The following is a 12,059-nucleotide window of genomic DNA, read 5'->3' as shown; positions in this document are numbered from 1 at the left end:
GGGGTTTTGTCTCTGCGGAGGAAGCTTCTGGCAGAGCTGGAGTCCAGACGAGAGGGATCGGATGGGATCCTTACCCGGCCCACCTCCACCAGCTTGGTTATCATCACGATGCTGGAACAGTGCTCCTGCCACACCATGCGCCAGAAGTCGTACACCATCTCCTGCTTGGGCCCTGTGGGACGGAGGAAAGGCCACCAGGGATGGGTGGGCAGCACCGTGATGCCACCACGCTTCCCCTCCTAACACCCCCGCAGCATTTTAAGCACCGTTTTCCCCCAGGGATGTGCGGTGCCGTGGGGCAGCAGAGGGGTGGGAGCTGCTCCACATTGCTACCGCCCCGTTTGGCCCTGAATTGGCCCCCTCCCTCCCTTTGTTGCCCACACAAGGTTAAATCAGAGGCTGCTGAACCGCTGGCCGAGAGGGCAGGGGGAGGAGACGACTCACCTTGTGTGGCTATGAAGTGATTGGACCTGTGGTAGCCCTGCAAGGGAAGCAGAGACGTCAGCCACAAGTCAGGGGGACGCACTGGGGCACAGCCCCGTAAAACATTTCCCAGTCACCCAAGTGGTGGCAACTGCCCACGTCCGCCGGGCCAAGTCCAGGTGCCGAGCACGGCAACACCACCACGAGCGCCCCATTAATGATACCCCTCCCACAGCAGCCACATAGTGCTGGGCGATGGCCCTGCTCCCTTCCGTCATCCCAGCCGCTTACTGGGGCCATTCCCGACTCTAAATAGGGACGTGCCAGCCCAAAGAGCACATCCCAGTCAGGCCACTGCCAAAAGGACCAGGGACCCCTTGGCCATGGGTCCAGCAGAGTTCAACCACATCACACGCACGGAGGTGACGGTGGCTTGTCCATCCACCGTGGGTCCTTTCACGGGGGATGTTTGTGGGTTGAATTCAACCCCTCCTCCAAGCACACGGTCCCTGCTCCCCGTCCCCCCGGGGAGGACGTGCCATGGAAACCTCACTTTCCCCTTCCCTGGACCGTACGCAAGTTTATCCACACGTTTTCCCAGCCTGCCTCTCCCAGATGCTATTTAAGGCCACACTGCCCAGTACGATGCCTGGGAGGAGATGGGAGCAGAGGGGAACCGTCTACTTACTTCTCGGTTAATCCGAATCTTAACGATCCCATTGGGACACAGGTTTGAGAGAAAAAGATCAGAGACAGAGACATTAGTGAGGCACAGATCAAGAGACAGGGTTAGAGCACCGGCCCTGGAGCGGGTCATGGAGAGCCACAGGTGAGAAAGGACACACGGGGACAGGGGCCAGGCACGGGGATGCAGCTCAGGCACAGGGAACCCATTGCGATGGCACCAGGCCACCATGGCCAGACGACATCTTCTGGAAAGGAGGGAAGAATGGGACTTGCCGCTGCTTCCAGGAGATGCTCGAGCCCTGTGCTGAACAGAGCCTTCCCGCGCCTCGCCTCGTGTTGGCATCACTGGAGGCGACAGGGGACATTGCTCCTAGGGGACATCGCTCTCAGAGGACACCAGGGCCAAGCTCTGCCCAAAGTCACTGACAGGACTGGGGTGTTCCCCAGCGTGAGCCTCCCACTGGTCCCCTGGCCCCCTCAACCTCCGCATCCTCGGCCCAGGGAGGAGGGAGAACCACGGCCATGAGAGCAGGCGAGGGGAGAAGAGATGGAAGAGGGGAGGAGAAAGGAGGGACAGAGTGGCGCAGAGAAGGGAGAGACACAGCAAGCAGAAATCGCTGATGAACGTAAATAAACCAGGCAGGCTCTTCATGGCGTGTCTCAGGGCTGGGCTATCACAGTTCCTCCAAACGCTGCTGGTCCTTCAGGGACAGACCCCGACAGCCCACAGGGTCCACGGGAAGCTCCTGTCCCAGCCCAAACCCGCCAGGGAGAGAAGCACCATCCCCACTTACGTCAATGTAGTTGGCGTTGATGTAGTCCGAGTTGGGATCACCCAGCAACGGGTGCAGCTTCACTCGGTGCCGGTCGTCTGGAGAGCAAAGTGAGAAGGGACCGTCACCGCCCAGGGATAAGCACGGGGATGGCGCGTCACCCCATCGGGCCCCAGGGCTCCCCGTGCAATCGTTTTGCACTAGGAATCTGCAAAACGCAGGCGGGTGGGACGTATTCAGGAGCCATAAGTACAAGCCGGTGGAGGTCTTTCCAGAGATGATGGTTTAGACCAGCAGGGACATGGGTGAGTGGCTGTCAGCACGGTACCATCTCCCTGAGCTCTGCCCAGTCCTCCACACACACCCCCAGCACCCTGCTGTCTGCCCCGGCAGGGAACCAGAAGAGAGCCCAGAGAGGTGAGCAAAGAGCTCTGCCCGACTTTCCAGTGTCCACCTGGGGCCCAGGGCAGGGCTGGAGTGGAAGATGTGAAGCTGTGGAGCAAAGCATGTAGGAGCACCAGAGCTCCTGGATGGCCAGGCTTGGTGTCTCCATCCCTGGAGGAACATCACCAGAGACGCAACACAGAGCAAGGCGGCCACGCCACACTGACTGTGGAGGGAGCTGGTGAGGAGCATCCTCTCTCTGGTGGGGTCCAAGGCCAGGTTGGACGGGGCTTGGAGCAACGTGGTCCCTGCCCAGGGTAGGGGGGTTGGAACTAAATGATCTTTAAGGTCCCTTCCAACTCTAACCATTCTATGATTCTATCATTCTGTCCTAAAAACTCGTAATTTATCCCCTTTTTCTCGTCCTGCATATCCACACCAGAAGCTCTCTGGGGGAAAACTGCAGTTTCTCATAAGTCCGTACATAAAACATACTCCAGGTTACCTGGGGCTTTCTGGCTCTCCCAGAATATCACGGTGATGTTATCACCAATTTTAAAGCACCCCAAGATTTGCGTCTTCAAGAGTTATCCGGCTCCAGAGGTCAACGCTGGCCCAGCTCCATCCCCCTAATTTGCTCCGGTGTGTGATGCCCAACAGGAGCTCTCAGGCTGGGACCCCTGCACTGAGCAAGGACCCTTCTGCTGCCCTTGACCGACCAAACCCCACCAGTTTATTCCTTGCATGGAGTGCACACCTACTAAAAAAAGCCCCCAAAGCCCTTTAGAAGGTTTTTCAAGCTGTTCAGGGTCTCTAAGCCTTTGCTGAAGGCACTCACATGTGGAGATGTGCTCCTGTCTCCCTTTGGTCTTGTCTTTCTTCTTTGAAGCATCCCAGCCTTCAAAGAAACTCTGTAAGGAAAGGATGGCCATCACGACCTGAGGGCAGGACTGGGGGGTCCTCCTCGGCCCCACAACCTTCTCGGGGAGCAGGGCAGACAGGGTGGTCCCTCCACCCCAAACATCTGGGTCCCGAACCCCAGCTCCATAGCACGCTCTGCCAGCTACACGCTTCTGTTGCATCCACACAATGCCCCATTTTCCAGCAAATTACAGACTGCCTGGTTTTTTTTTTTCCAGGGTTGGCTGTGGTGGTTTTTTTTCTCAACCACCCCAGTCCATTTCTCTCCCCAGCACAGAATAAGTTTGTGTGTAATAGCAGTAACATTCACAGATTGGCATAAGAGGAGGAAAGTGGAAGGAAATTACATGTTTTCTCCCCTCCCATAATATCTGAGTGCTTTCAAATGACTAGTTCCAAGAACATACAGCAGCTTTTCAAGGAGCACTAATGATTATAGCAAGCCCTGGTTCGTCCAATACATGAAAGGAGGAGGGGGGGGGGGGAGAAAAGCTCCTGCACTTGAAACAACGAAGCATTAAACAGTAATTTCGCTGGGAAATTTCAATCGCCAGACCTGTGGGACACCGAGGAGTCGGGAAATCAACCCCACTGGGCACGCTGAGGCAGAGGCGCGCGGAATAACGCGCTCCGTTACAAGCGCTCCGGCCCAACAAAGTGGGATGGGCACGATGCGGCCAACAACCCTTCGGGGGGACTTCCCTCCCCCTGGGATCACCCTCTCCCGCATCCTCTCCCTAAGGTCTTCATGGTCATGGGAGCTGCCAGACTGCAGAGGATTTGCTTGTCCTTCGGCTATGGCCGTGTTTATCACAGGACAAGTGTGTTGGGCAGAAGAACATCATGGTGCCCAGGAGTACCTGAGAAAGGGAGAAGCATCCCCAGCCCCTACGGGGGAGGTGAAGGCTGGCAGAGCTGGTCCCCCCCATCTCAGGGACCTGTTCAAGCTAACGATGAAATCCTGAGCTGCCAGGACCACAGATTTGATCCAGACCCATGGACACCCCATGTGCTGATGGTGTCTGCCCAGAGAGCTGTGAGCTCCAGTTCCAGCTGTCCAGAGCTCCACATCTGGAGCATCTTCTCCTTGCTCACCGATCCTTCCCATGCCACCTTGTCCATCCTACCTCCCACCCTCCCTGAGACACCACCACAAGATGCTGACACCAAGACGCTCTCACCTCGTACTCCTGCTTGAAGCCGTAGCCTTCCGCCGTCTTCATCTGGTTGATGTGCTGGAGGAGATCTGCCACCCGGACGGCAGGATGGAGCTGCCCGGTGTGATACGGGGACCCTTTGCGGCCGCACTGGCGGCGGGGGGAGCCCCCCAGCAGGCTGCTGGACTCGTTGACCACGCTGCTGCGCTGGTCGCCTGCAGAAGGAGAGGGAAAACCGGGGGCCATCAGGGGAGCAAAGCCTTGGACCACGTCCCCATCACCTCCTCACACCCACAGAGGAGGGATGAGAGGGCACCTGGAAACAGCCCTGGGAGATGCTGGTGCTGCGGCCGGTCCCTCTCTGGGGACCACAAGTGGTCCAGACCCCGCCGTGCTCTCTGCAGCTCTTCCTAAAAAGCTGAAAAGGCCCATTACAGCCTTTTAGGACCCCAGGAGATCTCTGAGAAATCAGTGGGCGAGGTCTTAAGGGAGTTAATAAGCTTATTTCCCATCTATGGGAGCAATTAACTCTCATCCAGACGAGTAAGAGCTACGTGCCCAAATAGTCACAAAAAGTCCTGACTTGAAAAATCACGTTGCCAATGTTTCCAGCCCAGCTTAACAGTTAATTTTCCTCGCTGCCAGATACCAGCGCCTTATTCCTAGCAGTGACACAAATGGAGCTCGCTGCTGTTTAATGGGGGAGTTTATGCAGTATTTACCTGGTTTACGCCTTGGCTGTGTAATTACCAGCGGAGCCAGACTAAGACCTCGCCTGCGTTTGTCAGGGCACGTTCCCGCACCGGATCCTGAAATCTGGGTTTGCACAAAACCCCCCGGATTGATGCTCTCCGCTGCTGCCAAGAGATGCGGCAGGCAGGGAGCCTGCGGCAGCCAACCCGGAATGCCGGCCACGCGCTGCTGGATGCGGTTTCCCCCTACGAACACTTCTAAAAACCGCCCTTGCCACGTCCCTCACCCTCCGTCTGCACCCCCTGGCTGCCCGTGCAACGTGGGTGCAATATGGGTGAAACACGGGTGCGGTGCGCAGGGTCTCCATCAGGCATCACAGCCCCCAAGGAGACGATGCTCCAACCTTTGCAGCTGGAAATATCTCCCTTCCAACACGCGGCTCAACCAACGGGACAGCGCGGAAGGGCCAGCCTGCGCCCCGGCGCACAGCTAACGGGCGCAGCCGCCGCTGGGTTTAATGAGAAACTAATTGCAGGCGTTCGCAAGGTGCTGACGGCTCCACGCAGCCACACGCTGAGGACCCACCTGGGTTTCCGTGAGAAGCATTAGCGACTTTTTTTAAATGCAAAGAAAGCGAGGCACGGCGGGGAACAGGCCCCAGCTGGTCACGCAGCAGCCCGTTCATTTACCTTCATTAATTAATGGTGTTCATAGGCAGGGGTGGCTGCAGCGGTGGCAGAGAGCCCGAGCTCCCCACATCTCCTCTGCCCAGGATGAGGAGCAGCCAGCGGCAGAGCAAACAAGGGGGGTGGGAGCAGGATCCGGCCCCTAAAGAAACCGAGGAGCAGCATCCCCAGCTCAGCCCACTCAGCCCCACCAGCCTACGAGCGTTTCAAGGACACTAACCGAAAAATAATAAACCTAGCTAGATGTATTAAGAGGAGGAAAAGTTTGCCCTCTGGGCTTCCATTATCCGCGAGACAATGCCGGGAAGCGTATTAATCCCGCAGCCGGTGGAGAAGAGCTGTGGGTAAGCAGCATCTTGAAGTTACTGTAACAGATGTTATTAGCATATGGTTGAAACTGGGGCATCCAACGAGTTATTTTACAACTAAATCAGCGCAGAGATGCATACTCCAGTGGGCGTTAAATTATCAGTCTCCCTCTGATGTGAACGCGGTGGCTCTTTAACCCTTCGAAGGCCGGGGATGTGCAGAGCAGCCTGGAGCAAAGCCAGGCCGGAGGTGCTGGCTGAAGGCTGGTGCGAAGCTTTCAACCTCGGCGGACGCCCAAGAGTTGGGGTTCACCCGGCTTCGGGGGGCTGCAGGCAGCGTCCCAGCTCGCGTCCGGGCTGCAAATGGCTTCAGCTCTCCCAGCCACCAGCTCCGATCTCGGCTTCGAGAGGTGGAGATGCAGCGACCCAGCTCAAACTGGGTTATCAAACACTGGAAGAGGCTGCCCAGGGCAGTGGGGGAGTCGCCATCCCTGGAGGGATTTAAAAGCCGGGCAGACGTGGTGCTGAGGGACACGGGGTAGTGGTGGTTTTGGCCATGCTGGGTTGATGGTTGGACTCGATGTTCTTAAAGGTCCCTTCCAACCTTGACCATTCTATGATTCTAAGCTGCCCACGAGTGTTTTTCCTTCAAGCAAAAACCTGGATGATAATAACGGGTACTACAGACACCGAGTAGATCAACGTCCTCGGAGGTTTACACACAGCATGGAAAAGCCTGCAACGTGCCACGCGCATCAGGCTAAAATAGACGCGGTACCTGCTACTGAGCCTCGGGTAAATATTTTGGCTGTTTCTGGGATATTTAGGGATTATCAGGGCCCCATGCTGCGGCTGGGTGGGAACAGGGGGGGATGCTGCGGTTCCCCATCCTTACCCCGGTTGCTGTAGTTGTGGGTGTCCATGAAGGAGAGCCCCAGGCGCTCGTCCTCCTGCAGCGTGCTCTGGTCGGTGAAGCTCCTGTCGATGGCGCTCATCATGTGCGTCTTCTCGTGGCGGTAGTTGATGGTGGCTTTGGTCATGTTGACGGGTTTTCTGCAGGGGGATGCAAAGGGAGAAGAAGCGCATGTAAACAGGGCTGACCCGACGGTGCTGTAACGTCCCCCCAAAGCTACCGGGCTCGGATTATTTTGGGGAGCAGGATGGACTATTTCCACCAGCAATTGTCATGCTTCGGTGTTCTGGTACCCCAAGCTGGTGGCAGCTTGGATCATCCCTCGCCGGCTGCAGCAACTCCAGCTGCTCATCCTTGATGTCCCCTCCTCTCCCCTTCCCAAAATGCCCAGTGGCTGGAATAGCCAGGAGCGCTCCTTGGGCAAGCAAAGGCTCTCCCTGGCCAGCTGGCATTGCACAGGTCTGCCCCAGCTCTCCCCCAGCCCCATTTCCCCGGGTATTGCCCACCCCACCCCACCTCACTGCAACGTGGACCATCCAACACGCCATGTCCAGCACCGTGCTGCACAGTACGAGTGCAAGAAGCAGGAGGAGGACATGGAGCTGTTGGAGCGGGGCCAGAGGAGGCCACAAAAATCGTCCGAGGGCTGGAGCCCCTCTGCTGTGGGGACAGGCTGAGAGAGCTGGGGGGGTTCAGCCTGGAGAAGAGAAGGCTCCGGGGAGACCTTCCAGCCCCTTCCAGCCCCTAAAGGGTCTTATCAGAAAGATGGGGAGGGGCTCTTGAATAGGGCCTGTAGCGATAGGACAAGGGGTAATGGTTTTAAATTAAAAGAGAGGAGATTCAGCCTGGATATAAGGAAAGATTTTTTATGCTGAGGGTGGTGAGACACTGGCCCAGGTTGCCCAGAGAGGTGGGAGATGCCCCATCCCTGGAGACATTCCAGGCCAGGCTGGACGGGGCTCTGAGCAACCTGATCCAGGTGAAGTTGCCCTTGCTCCTGGCCGGGGGTTGGACTAGATGGCCTTCAGAGGTCCCCTCCCACCCAAACCATTCTATGATTTTAAAACCATGCTGGGAGGCCAAATCCATACCAAGGGATGGGCTGGACCCCATGACTGCAAACGTGCTCAGCACCCACCAGGGAGGCTTTTTTCCCCCATGCAAGTACCCCGTTAGGCACCTAACGAAGACACGGGGAAAGCCCAGAAGCTCTCGCTGGAATAAAACCTCACACCCCGAATTTGAGACATTTACGCAAAAAAAACCCAACCCTGATTGAGTGTTTTTGAGAGGCATCATCAGGCTCCCAGGAAGCCAGAGCAGGGATTAAACCAGGGGAAGGATGAACAGGAGATCTGAGCCCATGTGGGGCCGGGCCAAAATCCAGAATTCAACCCAGAGTTGCTGACCCATCCCCTTTACGCTGCCTTCAGTCTCTAAAGAGCTCGGCAGCTTTATTTTCCCTGAGCCCTTAAAACGTACTCGGCAGAGAAAAGGACTTGTTGGAGCAGCAGGGCAAGGAGGCGGCCGGGAGGAAGGGCGAAGGAGAGAGAGAACGACAATTACTTACGGGTAATAGGAATAAGAATAGTAGTTCCTCCTGGCAAGCGTGCAAAGAAAGAGAACAGCAGAAATTGCATAAGCAGCTTTTCTCCGGCATAGGGAGGGGGGGGGCGGTGGGTTACAGGGCAACTCGGCTGCCGGAAAAATAAATGCACCGTAAAGAAACCTGGCTCCCCTTTTTGCATCCGTAGGTTAATGACTCCGAGCCGGAGCTGGCATCCCGGCAGCAGAGTCCAACGCCGGCTCTCAGGGCGCCCTGCATCCCCGTGCCGGCGGTGGGGTGTCCGCAGCACCTTTGTCCAAGGGGTTATTGCGCTATTTTTAAGACTGAATCGGGGAGACGGTGAGGGGCCGAGCGACCCCAGCAGGAGAACGGGGTCGGGATGTTGCATCTCCAGTGCACCGTATATTAGGGGCGAGCGTATTCCGGAGGGGCCTTTCCATTCCACCACACCAGTGTTTTTCCAACAGCAAAATGCTCCGGAGGAGATTTATGAGCTCATCCCAGCTTCCCAACAGCCCCGAATTCAGGGCCCTCGGCGCCGGGTCTGATTTGCGGCTCTGGTTTGTCCTTTGACAGGTTCACCCCGGGATGCTGAAGCAGCTCCTCCTCCTCCTCCTCCTCGTCCTCCTGCCCCGCACCACAGACGGTGGGAACGCAGCAGACACCCTCACGGCTTCCCACCCGCCGGCCCAACAGCATCGCTCCCAAAAACACATCGGCACCATATTTGCTCCATCAGGGACAGATCCGATGCCGTATGCACGGGCATCATCCCAGAGCCAGGGCGGGCAGGGAGCCACGAGCCGGCCCTGCACACCCCTCGCAGCGCGCAGGGATGCCGCAAGCCTTGCTTTCCCAGCCGGCGTAAATCAGCAAGAATCCTTTGAGGGTGAAGGAAGCCATAAAGAGATCGGCAGATTTACCTGGGCCGAGGTTCTGCCCTGCTATTTTTCTCTCCCCCCTGGCTGTTAACGTACTTTCCTCCCGTCATCCCGAGCCCTGCATGGGGAAGGCGTGTAATTGCTGCCCTTTCTCCCCCTGCTTTGAGAGCCCCCCTCCCCGGCTCGGCGCTGCCTCGAGCCCCCCACGGCACAAAGCCGCTTTCCAGGGCGCTGCGCCCGAGTGAAAAGCATCGGCCGCATCCCCGGCGCTCCTAGGGATGAGTGTCCCGAAAAGCCCTCACCCTCCTCCCTCCCGCCCCGCCGTGATGGCCACGGTCGCATCCACGTCGGCCATGCTCGGCTCCCCGAGAACAGGGACCCCCGTGAGCAGTTTGGGGGTCCCCATGGACCCTCAGCCCTGGGAAAACCTCCCCTCCAGCACGCACCCAAATTTTAAAGACTCATTTAGAGCCAGCCGGAGGCTCTCAGCAAGGGATTGCTCACGTTTCACTGGAAGCTCGGTGGTTCCCCCTTAAAAGAAGCCCAGGAGGATGCGGGACGGTCCGAGCACCCGCAGCCACAGGCAGCCCCTGCCCGGCCCCGGAGGAAGTGGGAGATGCTGGTTTCCCAGTGCTCTCAAGGAACTGGAGCCCAGAACAAGAGGCAGAGCCTGCCCGGGTATTTCAGCAGGACACACCACACCGCTTTCCAGGAAAAAGCCGTGGATGGAGTTTTTTTCTGGCCATCACGCCAGAGCCGAGTACCCCTGGGTGCCGGGAGGTGCTGGGCGCTCACCCACCCTCTTGGGGGAGCTTGGCCAAGGGGCGACAGCAGAAAGGTGCCTCCTCCTCTCCTTCCCCTCTCCAGGAATGCCAGCTGGATGCAAGGGAATGGTAGGTGGCCCCAACCCTAGCCCACCCCGATGGCGGGTACCAGCACGGTCAGACCCCAGCCAGCCACCGCTCACACGGACGGATGCGGCCCCAGGCTGGCCAAGGCAGCGGGGGAGCCCAGAGACACTATCAGAGGGCAGATTAAGCTGATTTTTGTCATTTTGGGCTGGAGGGACACAGGGCCGCACACCCCGGTGTCCCTGGCTGCTGTTAGCAAGGGGAGAGCTGGTGGGGCAGGGACAGCCGGGCTCAGCGCCGGCGCAGAGCCCCTCTGAGCCCCATCCTGGCCAGAAGCATTTCCATCAACGCAGAATCGACAGAGCAGCACAAAGCCAAGAAGAAGCAGAAAAAGAGGCAAAAGACTGAAAAACAGCGGGGGAGAGGGACAGTGGAACAAAGCTGCACAGCCCCGAGGGCCAAGGGACGTTCCCAGGACTCCTCGGTGCCCAGTGTTCCCAGTGCCTCCTGCCATGCCCGGTGTCACAGAGCAAGGAGGGCACCGTGCCCGGTGGGATGCACGAGCGCATGGAGGCACGGCACAGCTCCAGGGAGGGTTTGGAGTCTGCCCAGCGCGGCAGTATCACCACCAGTAACTCCCAGTTAGCGCTGGGGTGGTGGAGAAGGGCTGAGCTGGGAGCAGGGGACAGACGGAGGCACACGGTCTCCTTACCCTTTCCGAATGACGATGATGATGGCTCCCAGGAGGATAATCAGGACGATGAGGCCTCCGGCACAGATCCCCAGGATCAAGCCCATCTCTTCCGAGTGCTGCGACACCTCCAGGGGACGCTTGCTCTCTTTGCAGGCGGCTGCCAGGGGACAAGGACAGGCAGGAGGGGTCAACACTCAGCTGCGGGGATGGGGTTGGCAATATCAGATGGGAAAACACTGGGATTTATCCCATGGGATGCACACTGCTCCTTGAACACGTTTTATTCCGAGGTGTTACGGAGGTCTGTGGTGCCACACCGTGATGGTGGGCGAGTCCCTCTCTCGGCTCCCGTGGGGTGAGACGGTCCCTTTGTGTCACCTTTTATCGCATTGTCCATCCCTGGATTCAGCATCCAGCGCCACCAACGCCAGCCTCCCACCGCGATAGCGGCATTAAGAGGAAAACCACAGCCAAGGGAAGAACCCAGCCAACGAAGAAAGCGGGAATGGGGCCGGAATAAACCACCAGGCGCATCCCGACCACCACCAGCGCTGGTACCGACACCCGCCGGCACAGCCCCGACCGCCGGAGCAGCCGCAGGTTCAGGTCCTGGGAAAGGGAGGGCTCACCTTTGCGGGCGATCCGGACGCAGTTCAGCCGGGTTTCCTACGGAGGAAAAAAAAGGGAGGGGGGGTCAGTGTCGGATGAGCATTCCGTCAGCTCCGCTCCCCGTTCCGAGCCAGGCTGGGCGGATGCAAGGCCGGTCCCTTGGTGCTTTGACACCCAAACGGAGGGATTTTGCAGGTGATTTGTGCTGCAGCACCCGCGGCGGAGCCAAAGGAGCCCCTGGGGACACGCACCCCGAGAGACGCTGCTGAATGATCCGTCCCCAGCATTTCCTAAACCAGCGTCCCCAGGTTTAGCCGAGGCCATCGCTCCGGGCACAGAGGGGACGGCAAAGCTCAAGATTTGAAGGAGGGACCCAGCAGACCCAGCCAAGCCGCAGGTCACCGGCGCGTCACCAACTGCAGCTAAAACACTCCCAGGTCGCCGTTCAGAGCTTCGTGGGGATTTTTCCATTAGTTTTCCAGCCCCAGCCCCGGTGTTCTGCGCGTGCTGCC

General features: G+C 58.3%; 1 protein-coding gene across 4 annotated transcripts in view; it reads right to left on the bottom strand.

Moving 5' to 3' along the window:
• Positions 1 to 12,059, bottom strand: part of PTPRU (protein tyrosine phosphatase receptor type U) — a 153,679-nt gene that overhangs the window by 99,675 nt on the left and 41,945 nt on the right. Inside the window, exons 13-22 of one of the 4 annotated variants that reach the window (XM_074563050.1) lie at positions 11,568 to 11,604; positions 10,957 to 11,095; positions 8,516 to 8,545; positions 6,928 to 7,085; positions 4,370 to 4,560; positions 3,106 to 3,178; positions 1,905 to 1,981; positions 1,112 to 1,129; positions 445 to 481; positions 75 to 172 (exon numbers count right to left, since the gene is read on the bottom strand). In XM_074563050.1, coding sequence (XP_074419151.1) covers positions 75 to 172; positions 445 to 481; positions 1,112 to 1,129; positions 1,905 to 1,981; positions 3,106 to 3,178; positions 4,370 to 4,560; positions 6,928 to 7,085; positions 8,516 to 8,545; positions 10,957 to 11,095; positions 11,568 to 11,604 — 858 coding nt within the window. The remainder of the gene's footprint in view (positions 1 to 74; positions 173 to 444; positions 482 to 1,111; positions 1,130 to 1,904; positions 1,982 to 3,105; positions 3,179 to 4,369; positions 4,561 to 6,927; positions 7,086 to 8,515; positions 8,546 to 10,956; positions 11,096 to 11,567; positions 11,605 to 12,059) is intronic. The other 3 variants (XM_074563051.1, XM_074563052.1, XM_074563053.1) reach the window with 3 other exon arrangements.

Source organism: Larus michahellis, chromosome 19 (assembly GCF_964199755.1).
Source record: "Larus michahellis chromosome 19, bLarMic1.1, whole genome shotgun sequence".
Classification (NCBI taxonomy): domain Eukaryota; kingdom Metazoa; phylum Chordata; class Aves; order Charadriiformes; family Laridae; genus Larus; species Larus michahellis.
The sequence above is the reverse complement of the archived record's forward strand: the minus strand, read 5'-3'. Positions and strand labels throughout refer to the sequence as shown.